At 37.4% G+C, this 25,369-nt stretch overlaps 1 protein-coding gene across 1 annotated transcript; it reads right to left on the bottom strand.

Moving 5' to 3' along the window:
* Positions 1 to 3,390: 3,390 nt before the first annotated feature.
* Positions 3,391 to 15,637, bottom strand: LOC142213474 (V-set and immunoglobulin domain-containing protein 8-like). Its single transcript, XM_075281822.1, has 6 exons — positions 15,589 to 15,637; positions 12,626 to 12,795; positions 7,268 to 7,472; positions 6,833 to 6,991; positions 6,561 to 6,708; positions 3,391 to 3,559 (listed from the first exon to the last, which is right to left on the bottom strand). The coding sequence occupies exons 1-6, from the start codon at positions 15,635 to 15,637 to the stop codon at positions 3,391 to 3,393; spliced, it is 900 nt and encodes a 299-aa protein (XP_075137923.1).
* Positions 15,638 to 25,369: the final 9,732 nt, after the last annotated feature.

Below are 25,369 nucleotides of genomic sequence, written 5' to 3'. Positions count from 1 at the left end.
ACTATAATACTGCCTCCTATGTACAAGAATATAACTACTATAATACTGCTCCTATGTACAAGAATATAACTGCTATAATACTACTCCTATGTACAAGAATATAACTACTATAATACTGTTCCTATGTACAAGAATATAACTACAATAATACTGCTCCTATGTACAAGAATATAACTACTATAATACTGCTCCTATGTACAAGAATATAACTAAATACAAAGAAAAAGATATAAAGTAGCTCACCCTTATCGTTCTTTATGGTATCAAGATTGGTGCACGACCCTATTCTCCTTGACTCACTGGAGTGGATTTGTACAAAATAGTTTCTTCAAAACCGCAGCTTTGATGTAAGGGTCCGCAACTCAGAACTTTTTTTAAAACAACTTCTTTATTTCATCTTCTTAAAAAATCAGTTCGCCACCTTAGGCTGAGGCACACATTCATAGACAACACATAGTGAAGACAAGATAGACACTGGACATTGTGAGTTAAAAATCGCTATGAAACTTGTCTATGAATGTGTGCCTCAGCCTAAGGTGGCGAACTGATTTTTTAAGAAGATGAAATAAAGAAGTTGTTTTAAAAAAAGTTCTGAGTTGCGGACCCTTACATCAAAGCTGCGGTTTTGAAGAAACTATTTTGTAAGAATATAACTACTATAATACTACTCCTATGTATAAGAATATAACTACTATAATACTACTCCTATGTACAAGAATATAACTACTATAATACTGCTCCTATGTACAAGAATATAACTACTATAATACTACTCCTATGTACAAGAATATAACTACTATAATACTGACTCCTATGTACAAGAATATAACTACTATAATACTACTCCTATGTACAAGAATACAACTACTATAATACTACTCCTATGTACAAGAATATAACTACTATAATACTACCTCCTATGTACAAGAATATAACTACTATAATACTGCTCCTATGTACAAGAATATAACTACAATAATACTGCCCCTATGTACAAGAATATAACTACTATAATACTGCTCCTATGTACAAGAATATAACTACTATAATACTACTCCTATGTACAAGAATATAACTACTTTAATGAAATAGAATACCGTATATGCTCGAGTATAAGCCGACTTTTTCAGCACAGTTTTTATGCTGAAAAATCCCCCTTCAGCATATACCCGAGTCAGGGTTTCTAGCCCCAACTATTAATCCTCATTTTGATAATACAAATGCATTAGTCCAGGGTGCCCAATCGGTTCCTTAACCAATGCAATTGCTTTGGCAAAATGAGGTTCAGAGCACAAGGACCTGTATAAATTAATCAAAGGAGGAGTGTCCTTTAGTGCTACAGTAATGATATAGGACACTCCCCCTTCTCTAGCAAGAGAGATGAAAGCCCGGGAGCCCCTGCTGCTGTGCCTACATCCTGCAGAGGAGAGGAAGCTTTGTGTAACAAAGTGATAGTAAAACACACAGGTAACTGCTGGTGTTACTATTCCTAGTAATATCAGGCATTTGGAGTTATTAATTTAGTTTTAGTAACTCCATGTGCCTCACATTAATACCAGTTAACCCCATCTTGTCACTCATTTTAACCCCTTTGTGCCCCATATAAGGGTTACTAATATGTGAGACATATGGAAGTAATAATGAAGTGCCTTAACCCCTTCCCGCCGATGGCATTTTTTGATTTTCGTTTTTCATTTTTGACTCCCCTCCTTCTAAACCCCATAACTTTTTTATTTCTCCGCTCCCAGAGCCATATGAGGTCTTAATTTTTGCGGGACAAATTTTTCTTCATGATGCCACTATTAATTATTCTATATAATGTACTGGGAAGCAGGAAAAAAATTCAAAATGGGGTGGATTTGAAGAAAAAATGCATTTCTGTGACTTTCTTACGGGCTTTGGTTTTACGGCGTTCACTGTGCAGCCAAAATGACATGTCCCCTGTATTCTGTGTTTCGGTACGGTTCCAGGGATACCAAATTTATATGGTTTTATTTACATTTTGACCCCTTAAAAAAAATCCAAAACTGTGTTAAAAATTTGTTTTTCTAAAAGTCTCCATATTCCAACGGCCGTAACTTTTTTATACATAAGTGTACGGGGATGCATAGGGCGTCTTTTTTTGCGGGGCCAGGTGTACTTTTTAGTTCTACCATTTTCGGGAAATGTTATTGCTTTGATCACTTTTTATTCAAATTTTTATCAGACTCAAAACAGTGAAAAAACGGCGGTTTGGCACTTTTGACTATATTTCCCGCTACGGCGTTTACCGAACAGGAAAAATATTTTTATAGATTTGTAGAGCGGGCGATTTCGGACGCGGGGATACCTAACATGTATATGTTTCACAGTTTTTAACTACTTTTATATGTGTTCTAGGGAAAGGGGGGTGATTTGCACTTTTAATACTTTTTATATTTTTTTATATTTTTTTTTTAATTTTTTTTTTGCATTTATTAGACCCCCTAGGGGTGTTGAACCCCAGGGGGTCTGATCACTAATGCAATGCATTACAATGCTAATGCATTGCAATGCATTGCAATAAATCATCTTCTCTTTTGCAGGCTGCATAGACCAGCCTGCAAAAGAGACAATTTGCAGACAAGCCTGGGAGCCTTGTACAGGCTCCCGGCTGTCATGGCAACATGATGTCGGCCCTGGAGCATGCTCCAGGAGCCTGCGACCCCGGGCAAAATGGCGGCGCCCATGCGCCGCAGGGAAAATGGCACCTCCGGCGCCTTTGACCGCGGCGCTGGAGGGGTTAATGCCTCCGATCGGTCCGGGGACTGATCGGAGGCATTAGAGCCGGTTGTCTACTGCTTAAAGCAGTAGATACCCGGCGGCTATGGCGGACGCCCGGCTCCCGGGCGGTCGCCATAGTTACAGACCCGACATGCGCCGTACTATTACGGCGCATGTCGGGAAGGGGTTAATAGTGTTTAATGTAATAATTATTACCTCCATGTCTCTCACATATTAGTAACCCTTATGTGAGGCACACAGGGTGTTAATGTGAGGGACATGATGGGGTTAACTGTTATTAACCTGAGGCACATGGAGTTATTAAACTGTAATACACATGACCAGACTTTTTATTTCCAATGGTGGATAAAATTATGGACTATTATATTTCAATGGGCCCATACACATAGATGCCGTCGCTTTTGCGGCCGTGTGTCCGGGCCAAATTGAGGAGCTGCAACTTATGACTAGGATTATACTCGAGTCAATACATTTTCCCAGTTTATTGTGGTAAAATTAGGGGCTTTGGCGTATATTCGGGATGGATTATTCTCGAGTATATACCTATATATGTATCGAGCACTCCTTAACGTCCTGTTGGGCTGTCTGTAAAGGGTGTAAGCCACCAACATCATCCAACACAAAATATCATAGCACTCTCTGAAATACCACTGATGCATTTTCGTTTTTATTACAGGTTAATTCAGACAGCTTTTTGGCATTGGCAGAAGCGTAGATTTCACCGTGTTCCATAGTGAGATGGCAATTGGTAATACCAAACATTTCAGTAAAATCCTTGAACTTTATCAATGATGGCCTACAATGTAAAGTTAATATAAGTTAGTAAAAGGCGTCAACACTATAAATTTAACAGACGCCAAAAAATGTATGTACAAGAATATAACTACTATAATACTACTCCTATGTACAAGAATATAACTACTATAATACTGCTCCTATGTACAAGAATATAACTACTATAATACTACTCCTATGTACAAGAATATAACTACTATAATACTACTCCTATGTACAAGAATATAACTACTATAATACTACCTCCTATGTACAAGAATATAACTACTATAATACTACTCCTATGTACCAGAATATAACTACTATAATACTACTCCTATGTACAAGAATATAACTACTATAATACTACTCCTATGTACAAGAATATAACTACTATAATACTACTCCTATGTACAAGAATATAACTACTATAATACTGCCCCTATGTACAAGAATATAACTACTATAATACTGCTCCTATGTACAAGAATATAACTACTATAATACTGCCGCTATGTACAAGAATATAACTACTATAATACTGCTCCTATGTACAAGAATATAACTACTATAATACTGCCCCTATGTACAAGAATATAACTACTATAATACTGCCCCTATGTACAAGAATATAACTACTATAATACTGCTCCTATGTACAAGAATATAACTACTATAATACTGCCTCCTATGTACAAGAATATAACTACTATAATACTACTCCTATGTACAAGAATATAACTACTATAATACTGCTCCTATGTACAAGAATATAACTACTATAATACTACCTCCTATGTACAAGAATATAACTACTATAATACTGCCTCCTATGTACAAGAATATAACTACTATAATACTACTCCTATGTACAAGAATATAACTACTATAATACTACTCCTATGTACAAGAATATAACTACTATAATACTACTCCTATGTACAAGAATATAACTACTATAATACTACTCCTATGTACAAGAATATAACTACTATAATACTGCCGCTATGTACAAGAAAATAACTACTATAATACTGCCGCTATGTACAAGAATATAACTACTATAATACTGCTCCTATGTACAAGAATATAACTACTATAATACTGCCGCTATGTACAAGAATATAACTACTATAATACTGCTCCTATGTACAAGAATATAACTACTATAATACTACTCCTATGTACAAGAATATAACTACTATAATACTACCTCCTATGTACAAGAATATAACTACTATAATACTACTCCTATATACAAGAATATAACTACTATAATACTGCTCCTATGTACAAGAATATAGCTACTATAATACTGCCCCTATGTACAAGAATATAACTACTATAATACTGCCTCCTATGTACAAGAATATAACTACTATAATACTACTCCTATGTACAAGAATATAACTACTATAATACTACTCCTATGTACAAGAATATAACTACTATAATACTGCTCCTATGTACAAGAATATAACTACTATAATACTGCCGCTATGTACAAGACTATAACTACTATAATACTACCTCCTATGTACAAGAATATAACTACTATAATACTACTCTTATATACAAGAATATAACTACTATAATACTGCCGCTATGTACAAGACTATAACTACTATAATACTGCTCCTATGTACAAGACTATAACTACTATAATACTACCTCCTATGTACAAGAATATAACTACTATAATACTGCTCCTATGTACAAGAATATAACTACTATAATACTGCCGCTATGTACAAGAATATAACTACTATAATACTGCTCCTATGTACAAGAATATAACTACTATAATACTGCCGCTATGTACAAGACTATAACTACTATAATACTGCTCCTATGTACAAGAATATAACTACTATAATACTGCTCCTATGTACAAGAATATAACTACTATAATACTACCTCCTATGTACAAGAATATAACTACTATAATACTACTCTTATATACAAGAATATAACTACTATAATACTGCCGCTATGTACAAGACTATAACTACTATAATACTGCTCCTATGTACAAGACTATAACTACTATAATACTACTCCTATGTACAAGAATATAACTACTATAATACTGCTCCTATGTACAAGAATATAACTACTATAATACTACTCCTATGTACAAGAATATAACTACTATAATACTGCCGCTATGTACAAGAATATAACTACTATAATACTGCCGCTATGTACAAGAATATAACTACTATAATACTGCTCCTATGTACAAGAATATAACTACTATAATACTGCTCCCTATGTACAAGAATATAACTACTATAATACTACTCCTATGTACAAGAATATAACTACTATAATACTACTCCTATGTACAAGAATATAACTACTATAATACTGCTCCTATGTACAAGAATATAACTACTATAATACTACTCCTATGTACAAGAATATAACTACTATAATACTACTCCTATGTACAAGAATATAACTACTATAATACTGCTCCTATGTACAAGAATATAACTACTATAATACTGCTCCTATGTACAAGAATATAACTACTATAATACTGCTCCTATGTACAAGAATATAACTACTATAATACTGCTCCTATGTACAAGAATATAACTACTATAATACTACTCCTATGTACAAGAATATAACTACTATTATACTGCTCCTATGTACAAGAATATAACTACTATTATACTGCTCCTATGTACAAGAATATAACTACTATAATACTACCTCCTATGTACAAGAATATAACTACTATAATACTGCTCCTATGTACAAGAATATAACTACTATAATACTACCTCCTATGTACAAGAATATAACTACTATAATACTACTCCTATGTACAAGAATATACTGTATCTACTATAATACTGCTCCTATGTACAAGAATATAACTACTATAATACTACTCCTATGTACAAGAATATACTGTATCTACTATAATACTACTCCTATGTACAATAAGATAACTACTATAATACTATTCTATATACAGAAGAAATACAACTGTACAACCATACATATACTGTATATGTCCTATTTTTTCCTCACCTGTGCATACATGTAGGTGAACCACACAAGTTGCAGTTCCCACCTTGTTCCCCACAGTACATTGGTACGCTCCTTCATATGCCTTAGAGATGTTCCTGATCAGTAAATCTCCAGTCACAGGAGCTGTATGGAGACATAATTCATCTCACATTAGATAACCATGAATGAGTGACAGACCTTGTACAACCTTCCGCACTTTAATAAGGACATTTTTTCCATATGTTATGATACCACTTATATAACCTACTACTGTTTAGATCTGGAGTAGTTGGATTTAGGGGCCCGGATATCTTCTGCCATTTGTATTTCAGAGGCGGGGTTCCCCCTCTCGGTCTGCACTTCAGAATGACGTCTCTTCCTTTGGTATTTTTTCCTTTGATAAAACAACGAGGATGCCTGGGGCGCTCTAGATCCGGGGTAAGAAGAGTCCATATGTTAGAAATTGTCAACAACATCATCTCACCATACTTGTCATGCCACACCAATGGCCAGGTTGTGACCATTCTCAGGCCCCATGGCGAAATTTTCACATGGGCCTCCCACCCCTAGGCCCCCTAATGTCACAGGCCCTATGTCAGCCACTACCGCTGCTACCCTGGTAGTTCTGTCCATACTTAGGCTCACAAGAATGGTTGTCACATTTCTAGGGCCGGAGACTATTGTACATTGGACTGAATTTTACCTTCAACGATTAATGTAATTCTCCTGGAGGCTACTCCAGGGTTATTCTTCACGTTGCACTGGTAGGTCCCAGAATCGGTAACTTTCAGATGGGTAATTAAGATTGAGGCATCGCCTTGGCCGGGATCTGCAGCTGTGAAAGACAGACGGTTCTTGAGGCTTGGTGGAGCATATGACTTCATATAGTTACTCGCGTAGCTGAGAAGCTGGTGGGGAAATGGACAAGTGTCATCAAAACGGAGACGCAATGCTTTCTGTGGTCTTGGAAAAGAATATGCTAATACCTGTATGTTCTCCTCGTCGGAAAAAAGGAAAACTTGCACTAGTGCCACCTTCTTGAAGGTCGCGTCCTATAGCTCAATGCCTGGTGTTCCTAGGTGGAACCTAGTGGCATGATCTGATATTAAAGCCAAACTAGAATGTCCCCTTTAAAAGTAAGAGAGACCCATTCAGTGGTGTAACTAGGAGTGGCGGGGCCCCGTGGCGAACTTTTGACATGGACCCCCCCCGCCCCCCTCCGAAGACCTCGACAGACCCCCTCCTACGCATTCCTGCGCACTCTATTATGCCCTATAGTGGCCCCTACACACAGTATTATCCCCCATAGTGGCCCGTAGACACAGTATTATCCCCCATAGTGGCCCCTACACACAGTATTATCCCCATAGTGGCCCCTGCACACAGTATTATCCCCATAGTGGCCCCTAGACACAGTATTATCCCCCATAGTAGCCCCTACACACTGTATTATCCCCATAGTGGCCCCTGTACACAGTATTATGTCCCATAGTGGCCCCTACACACAGTATTATCCCCCATAGTGGCCCCTGCATACAGATTTATCCCCCATAGTGGCCCCTGCACACAGTATTATGCCCCATAGTGGCCCCTGTACACAGTATTGTGCCCCATAGTGGCTCCTGCACACAGTATTATGTCCCATAGTTGCCCCTGCACACAGTATTATGTCCCATAGTGGCCCCTGCACACAGTATTATATCCCATAGTGGCCCTTGCACACAGTATTATCCCCCATAGTGGCCCCTGTACACAGTATTATGCCCCATTGTGGCCCCTGTACACAGTATTATGTCTCATAGTGGCCCCTGCACACAGTATTATGTCCCATAGTGGCCCCTGCACACAGTATTATCCCCCATAGTGGCCCCTGCACACAGTATTATGTCCCTTAGTGGCCCCAGTACACAGTATTATGTCCCTTAGTGGCCCCAGTACACAGTATTATGTCCCACTGTGGACACCCATAAACCATTATTATACTCTGGAGTCTTTTCAGACCCCAGAGTATAATAATCGGAGACCTAGGGGGAGAAAAACAGCTATCTCCCGTCTCTTATGCTGTCGGCCTCCGAAGTAGTCGCTCTTCAATGATGTCAGACGTCACATGACCCGGGGCGCAGGCCCAGCTCATCTGACGTCGGACGACTAGGCCGAAGCCTGCCCGGATTGTGGAGAGGTAGGTAACAGTGTTTTTTATGTTTCTTACCTTTCTCGGTCCTCCGATCATTATACTCGGGGGTCCGAAAAGACCCCCCCCCTCCCCGAGTATAATGATAGCAGCGGTAGCGGCTGTCACCGGGCCCCTAATGTCCCGGGCCCTGTGGCAGCTGCCTCTGCTGCTATGGCGGTAGTTACGCCACTGGACCCATCCTTTTGGAGGAGACATCTTGGTTTGGTTTAACAGGGATTTCTCCATCTCCTTACAGCTGCCTCTTCTTCTCATTTCCTGTATTCTTTATGAAATAGTCATAGCCGCCTCCCCCCAGTTTACTGAACAGGACACCATGAAGTATCACAATACTTATCATGATTACCAGAAATCTAATGCATGTGCTTCTACAGGACTCAGTGTTATATATAGTGTACATATAGAGATAACAGACAGGGCTTTATCAGCAAACTGCAATAAGCCAGAGAGCAGTGTGGCACCATAGAAACGATGTGTAAACAATGGGAGGAATAAGTTCACATAGCAAGAAAACAAAGCAGCACTGCTAAAGCAATATATTTAGGTAAACTCTTAAATTTTCATAAGCTACCAGTATAGATAGAATCCTTGAGATGAGAATACTCCTTTAACCCCTTCTTGCGCAGTTTTTTTTTTTTTTTAACTTGGCTTTCCAAAAGCTATAACTTTTTTTTTGTCACAGAGCCATATGGTTTTTTTTTGTTTTTTTGAGGGACAAATTTTACTTCCTAATGGTACGATTTAATATTACATATGATATGCTGGGGAAAACTCAGAATGGGGTGGAATTAGAAAAAAAAAAAAAGCATCATTTTCTTACAGGTTCCGTTTCCACAGCGTTCAATGTGTGGTAACAATGACTTGCTTCAGGTCGTCATTATCACAGCAAAACAAAATGAAAATAGTTTTTGTTATGTTTTAATATCTTTAAAAAAAAAAACTCAAAAACTTAAAATTGTTAAAATATGAAATATTAAAAATTATTTTTATCGCCATAACACCAGTCACTTTTATTTTACGTTTCCAGATGTGGAACCGTGTAAGGCGTCGTTTTTGGATGCATGAGATATAGCTTTTATTTATACTATTTCGGTGAATGTCCAAAGTTTTGACCACTTTTTATTGAACTGAAAAAATTGTTTTCTTTTTTTGTGTTTACCATATGGGATAATTTTGTATAGTTTGATCATTTGATTTTTAAAAAATTATAATTTTTTTTTTAATCTTTGTTTTACCCCCATTTTTTAGGAAGCTTGAATTTACGAACATGGGCGTGTACCATAGACTGCTATAATGTGTTATTGCAGTCTTGGGGAATATCACTACATAACTATTGAAGTCCTTAGGCCTCGATGCAAAATCTATCATGGGGCCCCCATTTATCATGTGCCATCCATAATACTGGTGTCTTCTTATGTTGTAGAGAGGCCTTTCTGCCTTCTCAGTCTCCAGGGGCTGGTAGAGATGGCTGAACCCCCTATAGCTACACCCATGCTATTGAGGCCGGCCACAGGCAAGCCTCATTAGTTATTTTGAAAGAGGGATGGAATCCCTCTTTTGAAAGAGGGATGGTCCTGCTGCAAATTTAGCTTCACCCACTTCTATATTGACTTTGCCCATTCACATCCAGTTCTATTTGTGCTCCTACAAAGTATAATGCTACTACAGTCACCCTAACATTATATGCCCCCACATTATAATGTTCTCCTTCAATTGACCACACAGTATAAGGTCCTCCTCCAGCTGCATTCAATGTAATTTCCCTATTCAGCTGCCCCTCCTAGTTTAATGTTCCTCTCCATCTGTCCCCCCAGTTTAAAGTCCCTCTTCATCTGCCCCCTCCCCACTTTGTCTCTTTTCATCTGCCCCCAGATTAATATTCTTCTTCATCTGTCCCCTCTCCCCAGTTTAAATTTTTTCTTCATCTGCCCCCCTCCCGAGTTTAACCCCTTCCCGCCGATGGCACTTTTTGACTTCCTGACCAAGCTCGATTTTTCAAAACTGCCATGTGTCACTTTATGTGGCAATAACTTTGGAACGCTTTAACTTACCAGAGTGATATTGAGATTGTTTTTTCGTAACACATTGTACTTCATGTTAGTGGTAAATTTTGGATGATATGTTTTGTGTTTAATTATGAAAAAAGTGGAAATTTGGTGGAAATTTTGAAAAATATGCATTTTATAAAGTTTGAAATGATGTGCATTGTATACAGATAGTCAGACCGCCAAAATTATATCCTAAATCTCATGTCCCAGATCTCTGCTTTATGTCGGCATCAAACTTTAGTCGCCCTTTTATTTTTTACGGACATTAGAAGATTTACAAGTGAAACAACAATATTCAAAATTTTCAAGAAATTTCCAAAACCCATTTTTTAAGGGACTAATCCAGTTATGAAGGCGTTTTGAAAGACCCCTGTATTAAAGCCCCCCATAAATCACCCCATTTTCAAAACTGCACCCCTTAAATAAGCCAAAACAACATATACCTAGTATTTTAACCCTATAAGTGCTTAACAGGAATTAAGACAAAATTTAAAAGGTGAAATTTACACATTTGATTTTATTTTACTAATATTTTCGTTTAGCCCTAGAATTTGCACATTCACAAGGGGTTAAAGGAGAAAACGCATCCCACAATTTGTTATGCAACTTCTCCGGACTACCATAGTACCCCACTTGTGGGTGTAAACTAATATGTGGACGCACAGCGAGATGCAGGAGGGAAGGCGCGCCAAGGAGCTTTTCGAGGGCAGATCTGGCTGTGATCAGTTTCAGGAACCATGTCGCATTTACAAAGCCCTTGAGGAGTCAAAACAGTGGAAACCTCTAGAAAGTGACCCCATTGTGAAAACCGCACCCCTCAAAGAATTTATCAAGTGATGTAGTGAGCATTAGTAACCCCGAAGTGAATGTGTAAGCTGTGCGGAGTAAATTGGGTACACCATATCCAGAATAAAAGTGCAGAATAAAATTCAATTCAGGGAAAAAAAACAATTATTTTTGCATCGCCATCTTCTGAAAGGCATAACATTTTTATTTTTCGTTAGACAGAGCTGGATGAGGGCTTATTTTTTGTGGGATGACCTCTGCTTTTTATTGGTACCATTTTGGTTTTCATCTGACCATTTGATTACTTTTTATTGAACATTTTGTAAGGGAAAGGTGGTGAATAATCATTATTTTGTACGGTTTTCTACGTTTTTTTTTTTTTTTTTATGACGTTCACTGATCGGGTTAAATAATGTTTTAATTTTATTGTTCAGGTTATTACGGACGCGGTGATACCAGATATGTAATGTTTTTTGCTATTTTTCTTTATTTTACATAGTAAAACATTTTATATGGGAATAAGGGATTTTTGGGGCTTTATTTATTTCTAATTTATTTTAAACTTATTTAAACTTTTTTAAAACTTTTTTTTTTCTGTCCCCATGGGGGATTGAAGCAGTGATCTGCTGATCACTGCGTAACTACATGTACGCTGCAATACACGTGTACTGCAGAGCACAGGAAGCAGACGCACAGGGCTGACAGCTTCCATTCCTGGCAGGATCAACCAGGTACGTGGAAGGGGAAGTGATGGAGCAGACCCGGGGTCACTGATCAGAACCTGGCCTGCCCATTAGCAATACCGGCACCCCCCGAAACCGTTGTGGGGGGTGCCGATCTGGCCGATCGGTCCGCAAACATCCCGAACCCGCGGGTGCTACAGGGCAGTGTTAGCCGTATGTTACGGGGTAGTCCTAGGCCGTGCCATTAGGTTTCAGGAAAACCAAGCATTGATCTATAGGGAGCTACTTTACAAAAAGTGGAGCTAGAGCAAGTTCTCCTTAGGCAATAGTCTTGTACTGGTCTGGTTACCCACCACTGTATCCAGTTCTGTCGTATCTGGGTTTATCTTGTACCACATAATAAAAACATTTCCAATTTCCACGGGGTCCAGGACATAAGTACAGCCCAGCGTTGCAGCATTTCCCTTAGCAAGTACAACGGTCTCAGTACTTGGTTCTAGAATAGTCATGGAGTCCAGCAGTGCTAGTCAGAGGGGAAAAAAACAAAAATGTGTCAAAAACTGAGGAGGACTGTGATAATATAAAAGACAGATGTATAGCAGTAATAACTGAGAAACCCCCGCCGCAAACACCCTTACTGTCTGGTTTCTGGTTCTCTGACACCCATTTCTCCACCCCTGTGTCAGACTCTACCCCCTCCCGTCTACATGTACTTTATAGAGTTCCTTTATGGTAAGATGACTGATTTTTCTGACTTACTGTCAGTGTTTATGTAAGGTCCTTTAAATTGTCCCTGGTCCTCAAGCTTGGAGGAACCAACCATAGACTGTGTGGAAGTTCTCACAAGAACCATCAGTCTTCTCCAGAAATACTCATGTAACCGGCCTTATCACATTCATTGTAGCCAAGACAAGATATTCTCATATTGGAAGGAGATTCCTATACAGGAAGGAAGATGGGAGGACAAGAATATCTCCATCTGTACAAGAATGTTTTATTGTTCCAATGGTTTATAAATCTCGTTGAGTCAATATTTCCTCCCACATTATGTATTCAGCTCATAAACAAGCCGGGGACGGTTGATCCTGCGGTCATACTTTAGTGCACGCCCCCTGATAAACTGCAGAAAGTAGGTGAAGAGGTAGACGACTTCAAGACGGGGCTTATACATATACGGTCATTGGCTAAAAAAATACCGCACCCAGATAGAAATGTTCCTGCAAAGCTTGTCCTGTGGATACGTACGTGACTACGGGTGTGGTCTGATCAGACATTGGCTCTTGCCACAAGAGGGCATAAAAGTGCTTTCCGTGTTGCCCTATAAAGAAAAGACTCTCAGAGGCTACTTTTGGGTAGTGTAACCACTTGGTGAGAGATCGTTAACTACTAGACATGCCTCTATGATGCACTTAAAGGCATTTTACCCAGTTGACCGAATTTGAGAAGGAGCGCATCATTAGTCTGAGAGAAGGATGTTTGTTTTGACAAATTGTCTGCCATGTAGACAATTCTGACCTAGCTGTTAGAGAAGCGCTTACGTAAGCGAACAAATGGATGTAGCCCCCTGATGAAGCAGGGGCTACAGAGTGGAGGTCGTAGTTGGTGAGCACTCCCTCCTCCGACCTAGTCCAGAGGAGGGAGTGTCTTCAGGCCGTTTCGCCTTGCGAAATGAGCGCCTCGCTTCTTTTTCCGGGAGCCGAGAAAAAAACGGCGCCTGGAAAAAAGACCTGAGCAGCTCCCATTGATTTCAATGCGAGCCATCTTTTTGGTCAGGATTTTGAGGCGGAGGACACAGGCGGACACCGGAAGCAGCGCAGGTCGCACAGACGTCAGGAGCAGTGCCCTCCAATAGGTAAAGTGAAGTGCACTCCATGGCCTGGCCCTGAAGGGAGGGGGTGAGAATGGCATGACACTGGAGCAAATGAAGGGGGGAGGGGGGGGACAGCATGACACTGGAGCAAATGAAGAGGGGGGGGGGAGAACGGCATGACACTAGAGCAGATGAAGGGGGGGGAACAGCATGACACTGCGGCAAATGAAGACGGGGGGAGAACGGCATGACACTGGGGCAGAGACGGGGGGACATGAAACTGTGGGCAGATGAAGGGGGGAGAACGGCATGACACTGCGGCAAATGAAGAGGGGGGGAGAACGGCATGACACTGGGGCAGAGATGGGGGGACATGAAACTGTGGGCAGATGAAGGGGGGAGAACGGCATGACACTGGGGCAGAGAAGGGGGGACATGAAACTGTGGGCAGATGAAGGGGGGAGAACGGCATGACACTGGGGCAAATGAAGAGGGGGGGGAGAACGGCATGAAACTGGGCAGAGACGGGGGACATGAAACTGGGGAGATATGAAACTGGGGACAGAGATGGAGGGGGGACATGAAACTAGGGGCAGATAAAGGGTGTATATGAAACTGGGGGAGAGATGGAGGGGGGACAAAATTTAGGGGTGACTGTAAGAGGATTATATTGTGTGGGAGCACATGAAAAATGAATGAGAATGGTCGGGGTCAACATAAAAGTGGGTGGAGCCAGATTTGCCGCAGCGCGCTACACATTTTGTCCCTCTACTTTTCAAAAGTTGGGAGGTATGAAACCTGGATGGCTACAGATTAGATACGTATAGTCTATAGTGACAGATCTGGGTTCTGTTTAGGATCTCTTGATGGTTGGGTTAGGGTATGAAGGCTTTATGTTGAGCCCTTCAATCCTGTCTTTGCTGTGGAGATGATGTGGGAAGCCATCACATAGGACAGTCAGTCACCCCTAGTAGTGATATGAGGACTCTAACAGATCAGTGATATATACAGGACACCCTACCACCACATGTGTTGTCTCTCATGACAGGGCAGACAATTGCTATCAGCAGGATAAGGCTCACCTACACATACAATGTCTCCACCAGATTACAACACTTCCTGGTCCTGCACGGTCATCAGTTTTATCGCCAATCCGTCATTTATGAGACTATCTAGGACGCAGCTAAACACAATGTCTGGGCCCCAAATATGTCTTGTGGCATCGACCAACAACGCCATCATACAACAGGATGAGAAAACGAGCAAATTACAGTGCCCCCTATCTTCATGAATAACTGCTGATTTACTGACTATTAAACCTTATATGAAATAAACTACTGGGCTGTTGTAGCCACAGTCGTAAGTTGGTGTGACACGTAGCAATGGATATCTGAAATGCAGATACTGATAGTTTGACAAAAGGTAAATTTATAATCTATGACCTCAGTACAAATGTATAAAACATGGTATCAAATAGTACACTCATAGGAATTAATATATCCTTACCTGGCATGAAACCTAGAATGATCCAAGAGCTTGTCCACAGGTCACCCATTATGGTCACAGAGGAGACAGATCTTCTGCAGGGTATACTAGTGAAGAGTTGTGTGTGCAGACCTGACGAAGTCCTGGGCACAGAGACAACTAGTCACACCTGTATCAGAAGGGCCGAGAGGAAAGTGTCCTCTGCCAGGTGACACCCAGAGAGGATGGCTCAGAAGAAGCCGTATTATAGTAGTTATATTCTTGTATATAGGAGTAGTATTATAGTAGTTATATTCTTGTACATAGGAGGTAGTATTATAGTAGTTATATTCTTGTACATAGGAGGTAGTATTATAGTAGTTATATTCTTGTACATAGTAGTATTATAGTAGTTATATTCTTGTACATAGGGGGCAGTATTATAGTAGTTATATTCTTGTACATAGGGGGCAGTATTATAGTAGTTATATTCTTGTACATAGGAGGTAGTATTATAGTAGTTATATTCTTGTACATAGGAGCAGTATTATAGTAGTTATATTCTTGTACATAGGGGGCAGTATTATAGTAGTTATATTCTTGTACATAGGAGGTAGTATTATAGTAGTTATATTCTTGTACATAGGGGGCAGTATTATAGTAGTTATATTCTTGTACATAGGAGTAGTATTATAGTAGTTATATTCTTGTACATAGGAGGTAGAATTATAGTAGTTATATTCTTGTACATAGGAGGTAGAATTATAGTAGTTATATTCTTGTACATAGGAGGTAGTATTATAGTAGTTATATTCTTGTACATAGGAGGTAGTATTATAGTAGTTATATTCTTGTACATAGTAGTATTATAGTAGTTATATTCTTGTACATAGGAGGTAGTATTATAGTAGTTATATTCTTGTACATAGGAGTAGTATTATAGTAGTTATATTCTTGTACATAGGAGGTAGAATTATAGTAGTTATATTCTTGTACATAGGAGTAGTATTATAGTAGTTATATTCTTGTACATAGGAGGTAGTATTATAGTAGTTATATTCTTGCACATAGGAGCAGTATTATAGTAGTTATATTCTTGTACATAGGAGTAGTATTATAGTAGTTATATTCATACACATAGGAGACAGTATTATAGTAGTTATATTCTTGCACATAGTAGTATTATAGTAGTTATATTCTTGCACATAGGAGTAGTATTATAGTAGTTATATTCTTGTACATAGGAGTAGTATTATAGTAATTATATTCTTGTACATAGGAGTAGTATTATAGTAGTTATATTCTTGTACATAGGAGCAGTATTATAGTAGTTCTATTCTTGTACATAGGAGGTAGTATTATAGTAGTTATATTCTTGTACATAGGAGGTAGTATTAAAGTAGTTATATTCTTGTACATAGGAGTAGTATTATAGTAGTTATATTCTTGTACATAGGAGGCAGCATTATAGTAGTTATATTCTTGTACATAGGAGGAAGAATTATAGTAGTTATATTCTTGTACATAGGAGCAGTATTATAGTAGTTATATTCTTGTATATAGGAGGTAGTATTATAGTAGTTATATTCTTGCACATAGGAGCAGTATTATAGTAGTTATATTCTTGTACATAGGAGGTAGTATTATAGTAGTTATATTCTTGTACATAGGAGTAGTATTATAGTAGTTATATTCATACACATAGGAGACAGTATTATAGTAGTTATATTCTTGCACATAGGAGTAGTATTATAGTAGTTATATTCTTGCACATAGGAGTAGTATTATAGTAGTTATATTCTTGTACATAGGAGTAGTATTATAGTAATTATATTCTTGTACATAGGAGTAGTATTATAGTAGTTATATTCTTGTACATAGGAGCAGTATTATAGTAGTTCTATTCTTGTACATAGGAGGTAGTATTATAGTAGTTATATTCTTGTACATAGGAGGTAGTATTAAAGTAGTTATATTCTTGTACATAGGAGTAGTATTATAGTAGTTATATTCTTGTACATAGGAGGCAGCATTATAGTAGTTATATTCTTGTACATAGGAGGAAGAATTATAGTAGTTATATTCTTGTACATAGGAGCAGTATTATAGTAGTTATATTCTTGTACATAGGAGCAGTATTATAGTAGTTATATTCTTGTACATAGGAGCAGTATTATAGTAGTTCTATTCTTGTACATAGGAGGTAGTATTATAGTAGTTATATTCTTGTACATAGGAGGTAGTATTAAAGTAGTTATATTCTTGTACATAGGAGGTAGTATTATAGTAGTTATATTCTTGTACATAGGAGGCAGCATTATAGTAGTTATATTCTTGTACATAGGAGGCAGTATTATAGTAGTTATATTCTTGTACATAGGAGCAGTATTATAGTAGTTATATTCTTGTACATAGGAGCAGTATTATAGTAGTTATATTCTTGTACATAGGAGCAGTATTATAGTAGTTATATTCTTGTACATAGGAGTAGTATTATAGTAGTTATATTCTTGTACATAGGAGTAGTATTATAGTAGTTATATTCTTGTACATAGGAGTAGTATTATAGTAGTTATATTCATACACATAGGAGACAGTATTATAGTAGTTATATTCTTGCACATAGGAGTAGTATTATAGTAGTTATATTCTTGCACATAGGAGTAGTATTATAGTAGTTATATTCTTGTACACAGGAGTAGTATTATAGTAGTTATATTCTTGTACACAGGAGCAGTATTATAGTAGTTCTATTCTTGTACATAGGAGGTAGTATTATAGTAGTTATATTCTTGTACATAGGAGGTAGTATTAAAGTAGTTATATTCTTGTACATAGGAGCAGTATTATAGTAGTTATATTCTTGTACATAGGAGCAGTATTATAGTAGTTCTATTCTTGTACATAGGAGGTAGTATTATAGTAGTTATATTCTTGTACATAGGAGGTAGTATTAAAGTAGTTATATTCTTGTACATAGGAGTAGTATTATAGTAGTTATATTCTTGTACATAGGAGGCAGCATTATAGTAGTTATATTCTTGTACATAGGAGTAGTATTATAGTAGTTATAGTCTTGTACATAGGAGCAGTATTATAGTAGTTATAATCTTGTACATAGGAGTAGTATTATAGTAGTTATATTCTTGTACATAGGAGTAGTATTATAGTAGTTATATTCTTGTACATAGGAGGTAGTATTAAAGTAGTTATATTCTTGTACATAGGAGCAGTATTATAGTAGTTATATTCTTGTACATAGGAGCAGTATTATAGTAGTTCTATTCTTGTACATAGGAGGTAGTATTATAGTAGTTATATTCTTGTACATAGGAGGTAGTATTATAGTAGTTATATTCTTGTACATAGGAGGTAGTATTAAAGTAGTTATATTCTTGTACATAGGAGTAGTATTATAGTAGTTATATTCTTGTACATAGGAGGCAGCATTATAGTAGTTATATTCTTGTACATAGGAGTAGTATTATAGTAGTTATAGTCTTGTACATAGGAGCAGTATTATAGTAGTTATAATCTTGTACATAGGAGTAGTATTATAGTAGTTATATTCTTGTACATAGGAGTAGTATTATAGTAGTTATATTCCTGTACATAAGAGCAGTATTATAGTAGTTATATTCTTGTACACAGGAGCAGTATTATAGTAGTTATATTCTTGTACATAGGAGCAGGGTCGGACTGGGGTGTCTAGGGCCCACCAGTGGAATTGTTTCTAGGGGCCCACCACCAGGACCCTGCAGACCAGCGATGCCGAGACAGGGCAGCTAAAGGTAATACCATCTCGGGAGCCATGCTGCTCACCTGCCATACAATGGGCAACAACATACTACCTAAACCTAATGCTAAACTCTGTATGGAAAGTGATCAGCGCGGCTCCTAGAAGTGTTACCATTACCTGTAGCCACGCTGTCCTGGAAGAGCTGATCTGCAGAGGTCCTGGCTGTTGTATCATCACAGATGTAATATTGATGGCTTATCCTAAGGACAGACCATCAATATTATAAAGATGGATCAATCCTTTAAAGATTTGTCCAGGAATTGGAGCGACCCATGTGCTGGGAGGGAGGTGTAAAATAAAAAAATAAAAAGCGCCTTCACCTGTCCCCATTGCTCCATTGTCCGCCGCCAGTGTCCATTTAGTCTCGTGCTGGCGTCTCCTTGCTGAGAGTCCTGCACCTCCTGGGACCACTGAAACCAATTAGATACAGGATTTCCAGAAATAAGGCCATGAGACCGAACAGACACAGGCAGGAGGATAACGGGGGATGGGGACAAAAGATCAATGATAAACACTGCGTCTCACTGTTGTGCCTAATCCTTATAGAGGACCTTTCACCATTTGGGGCACATGCGGTTTAATACACCGCTAGAAAGCCGACAGTGCGCTGAATTCAGTGCAGCTTTCCCGTTCTGTGCCCTGGTGAAGAGCTATCGGTGCCGGTACCGCAGCTCTTCACTGTCAGAAGGGACAGTCAATCAGTAATGCCCTTCCTTGCAGTAGTGTCTATTGCGCTGTACTGTGTGAGGGGGCTTTGCTTACCGCCTAGTGATGACGTTGAGTGGTGAGGAACGCTACCTCCCCCCAGTACACGTCTATGGACGAGCATTATCAGGAGGGGAGGGGGCGTTCCTCCCCAATCTCACAGTACAGCACAATAGACGCTGCTGGGAAGAAGGACGTTCCTGACTGACTGTCAGACACGCCCATCTGACAGTGAAGAGCTACGGTACCGGGACCAATAGCTCTTCACCGGGGGCACAGAACAGCTGCACTGAATTCAGCGCACTGTTGGCTTTCTAGCGGTATATAAAACCGCATGTGCCCCAGGTGGTAAGAGCTCCTCCTTAACATCTCAATATACTATACATTATACTATAAGGATAGGACCTAACACAGCGGCCCACAGCCAAAAAGCTCTGCAGGAAAACCCCCGGCGGCAACATGTCAGTTTTCCTGCAGCGCTTTTTGCAGAAACTCCACAGAGGTTTGCTCTGAGGACTTTCTGCTTCCATTATACCTATAGGGACACTGTAGGTGTTTCCGTAGGTATAAGTGCTGCGATTTCCAAAAACTGCAACAGTTACCTACACACTCATACATATACATTCATATATACTCACACACACACACACATATATAGATAGATGGATAGATAGATATAGATATATATCTAGCATATACACATTTATATACATTCATATACCATATATACTCACATATATACATACACTCACACATTATTATAGCATGCTGTATATACACACACATACCTGTATACAAACATACAGTCCTCACACAGTATACAAGACACATGCTTTAACCCTTGAAGGGGTATTCCCATGTACATAATCATATCTATATTTGTAGATAATTAAAAGTTAAACATTTTTGCAAATATAAGTAATTAAAAATTCTGCAGAGTTTTAAAGATTTTCTCTAACCATCTTAGTGGTGACAGTCTGTTATCTTGATCAGTTACCAATGGATACGACCACTAATGCAGAAACTTTCTATAGTCTGGGACTTGTCAGGAACCCAGCCATGATTTCCTTATTGTTCCTGGGGTATCAGGCAGGGACACTACATGTATGAGAAGATATCCCGGCCACAATAAAGAAATCATGGCTGATTTTCTGACCTTAGAAAGTTTCTGCATTGGTGGTCGTATCCATTGGCAAGCGATCAAGATAACAGACTGTCACCACTAAGAAGGTTACAGAAAACCTTTAAAACTCTGCAGAATTTTTAATTACTTATATTTGTAAAAATGTTTAAATTTTAATCATCTACAAATTAAAAAATAATTATTTAGATGGGAATACCCCTTTAAGTACTATCATGGTGTCTATCATAGTGATATGTGTATGGTAGCGGTGTATGATAGACACCATGATAGTACTTAAGGGTTAAACAAATGTACACAAATACATATTAAATATTACATTTTACCAAAAAAAAGAAAAAAATATACTCACATTTGTGAAGCAGCAGCAGACTCCCCACACGGGCCGATGTAAACGATGACTCACTCTGAAGAGGAGGGGGAGGGGGGAAGTCCCGGCTTGCAGAGAGATCGCTTCCTAAGATTGCACTGGCAGGAGGCCCCTCTGTGTAAGTGTCGGGGCCCTGGGAAACTGCCGGTAGCTGTGCTTCTTTATTCATTACAGCGCTGCCTGCAGCCTGGGGCCCCGAACTTACTGATCCAGCCCCTGCCACTAGCAGCGCTCAGTTTATCAATGCAAATGCACTGGACAGGGGCCCGAACCAGCCCCTGACATCCCGATCGGGCCCCTGACCAGTGCTTCTATATAGTCGGGGCCTGGGGCCCACCAGGGGATTCCCCGGTGCTCCGGCGGGCCAGTCCGACCCTGCATAGGAGCAGTATTATAGTAGTTATATTCTTGTATATAAGAGTAGTATTATAGTAGTTATATTCTTGTACATAGGAGCAGTATTATAGTAGTTATATTCTTGTACATAGGAGTAGTATTATAGTAGTTATATTCTTGTACATAGGAGGTAGTATTATAGTAGTTATATTCTTGTACATAGGAGTAGTATTATAGTAGTTATATTCTTGTACATAGGAGGTAGTATTATAGTAGTTATATTCTTGCACATAGGAGCAGTATTATAGTAGTTATATTCTTGTACATAGGAGCAGTATTATAGTAGTTATATTCATACACATAGGAGACAGTATTATAGTAGTTATATTCTTGCACATAGGAGTAGTATTATAGTAGTTATATTCTTGTACACAGGAGTAGTATTATAGTAGTTATATTCTTGTACACAGGAGCAGTATTATAGTAGTTCTATTCTTGTACATAGGAGGTAGTATTATAGTAGTTATATTCTTGTACATAGGAGGTAGTATTAAAGTAGTTATATTCTTGTACATAGGAGTAGTATTATAGTAGTTATATTCTTGTACATAGGAGGCAGTATTATAGTAGTTATATTCTTGTACATAGGAGTAGTATTATAGTAGTTATATTCTTGTACATAGGAGGCAGCATTATAGTAGTTATATTCTTGTACATAGGAGTAGTATTATAGTAGTTATAGTCTTGTACATAGGAGCAGTATTATAGTAGTTATAATCTTGTACATAGGAGCAGTATTATAGTAGTTATATTCTTGTACATAGGAGGTAGTATTAAAGTAGTTATATTCTTGTACATAGGAGTAGTATTATAGTAGTTATATTCTTGTACATAGGAGGCAGCATTATAGTAGTTATATTCTTGTACATAGGAGGAAGAATTATAGTAGTTATATTCTTGTACATAGGAGCAGTATTATAGTAGTTATATTCTTGTACATAGGAGGTAGTATTATAGTAGTTATATTCTTGCACATAGGAGCAGTATTATAGTAGTTATATTCTTGTACATAGGAGGTAGTATTATAGTAGTTATATTCTTGTACATAGGAGTAGTATTATAGTAGTTATATTCATACACATAGGAGACAGTATTATAGTAGTTATATTCTTGCACATAGGAGTAGTATTATAGTAGTTATATTCTTGCACATAGGAGTAGTATTATAGTAGTTATATTCTTGTACATAGGAGTAGTATTATAGTAGTTATATTCTTGTACATAGGAGGTAATATTATAGTAGTTATATTCTTGTACATAGGAGTAGTATTATAGTAGTTATATTCTTGTACATAGGAGCAGTATTATAGTAGTTATATTCATACACATAGGAGACAGTATTATAGTAGTTATATTCTTGCACATAGGAGTAGTATTATAGTAGTTATATTCTTGTACATAGGAGCAGTATTATAGTAGTTCTATTCTTGTACATAGGAGGTAGTATTATAGTAGTTATATTCTTGTACATAGGAGGTAGTATTAAAGTAGTTATATTCTTGTACATAGGAGTAGTATTATAGTAGTTATATTCTTGTATATAGGAGGCAGTATTATAGTAGTTATATTCTTGTACATAGGAGTAGTATTATAGTAGTTATATTCTTGTACATAGGAGTAGTATTATAGTAGTTATATTCTTGTACATAGGAGGTAGTATTATAGTAGTTATATTCTTGTACATAGGAGTAGTATTATAGTAGTTATATTCTTGTACATAGGAGGTAGTATTATAGTAGTTATATTCTTGCACATAGGAGCAGTATTATAGTAGTTATATTCTTGTACATAGGAGCAGTATTATAGTAGTTATATTCATACACATAGGAGACAGTATTATAGTAGTTATATTCTTGCACATAGGAGTAGTATTATAGTAGTTATATTCTTGCACATAGGAGTAGTATTATAGTAGTTATATTCTTGTACATAGGAGTAGTATTATAGTAATTATATTCTTGTACATAGGAGTAGTATTATAGTAGTTATATTCTTGTACATAGGAGCAGTATTATAGTAGTTCTATTCTTGTACATAGGAGGTAGTATTATAGTAGTTATATTCTTGTACATAGGAGGTAGTATTATAGTAGTTATATTCTTGCACATAGGAGCAGTATTATAGTAGTTATATTCTTGTACATAGGAGCAGTATTATAGTAGTTATATTCATACACATAGGAGACAGTATTATAGTAGTTATATTCTTGCACATAGGAGTAGTATTATAGTAGTTATATTCTTGTACATAGGAGCAGTATTATAGTAGTTCTATTCTTGTACATAGGAGGTAGTATTATAGTAGTTATATTCTTGTACATAGGAGGTAGTATTAAAGTAGTTATATTCTTGTACATAGGAGTAGTATTATAGTAGTTATATTCTTGTACATAGGAGGCAGCATTATAGTAGTTATATTCTTGTACATAGGAGGAAGAATTATAGTAGTTATATTCTTGTACATAGGAGCAGTATTATAGTAGTTATATTCTTGTACATAGGAGGTAGTATTATAGTAGTTATATTCTTGCACATAGGAGCAGTATTATAGTAGTTATATTCTTGTACATAGGAGGTAGTATTATAGTAGTTATATTCTTGTACATAGGAGTAGTATTATAGTAGTTATATTCATACACATAGGAGACAGTATTATAGTAGTTATATTCTTGCACATAGGAGTAGTATTATAGTAGTTATATTCTTGCACATAGGAGTAGTATTATAGTAGTTATATTCTTGTACATAGGAGTAGTATTATAGTAATTATATTCTTGTACATAGGAGTAGTATTATAGTAGTTATATTCTTGTACATAGGAGCAGTATTATAGTAGTTCTATTCTTGTACATAGGAGGTAGTATTATAGTAGTTATATTCTTGTACATAGGAGGTAGTATTAAAGTAGTTATATTCTTGTACATAGGAGTAGTATTATAGTAGTTATATTCTTGTACATAGGAGGCAGCATTATAGTAGTTCTATTCTTGTACATAGGAGGTAGTATTATAGTAGTTATATTCTTGTACATAGGAGGTAGTATTATAGTAGTTATATTCTTGTACATAGGAGGTAGTATTAAAGTAGTTATATTCTTGTACATAGGAGTAGTATTATAGTAGTTATATTCTTGTACATAGGAGGCAGCATTATAGTAGTTATATTCTTGTACATAGGAGTAGTATTATAGTAGTTATAGTCTTGTACATAGGAGCAGTATTATAGTAGTTATAATCTTGTACATAGGAGTAGTATTATAGTAGTTATATTCTTGTACATAGGAGTAGTATTATAGTAGTTATATTCTTGTACATAGGAGGTAGTATTAAAGTAGTTATATTCTTGTACATAGGAGCAGTATTATAGTAGTTATATTCTTGTACATAGGAGCAGTATTATAGTAGTTCTATTCT

This window comes from Leptodactylus fuscus, chromosome 7, assembly GCF_031893055.1.
Source record: "Leptodactylus fuscus isolate aLepFus1 chromosome 7, aLepFus1.hap2, whole genome shotgun sequence".
Lineage (NCBI taxonomy): Eukaryota > Metazoa > Chordata > Amphibia > Anura > Leptodactylidae > Leptodactylus > Leptodactylus fuscus.
Note: the sequence above shows the minus strand (reverse complement) of the source record. Positions and strands in the feature narration are given on the sequence as shown.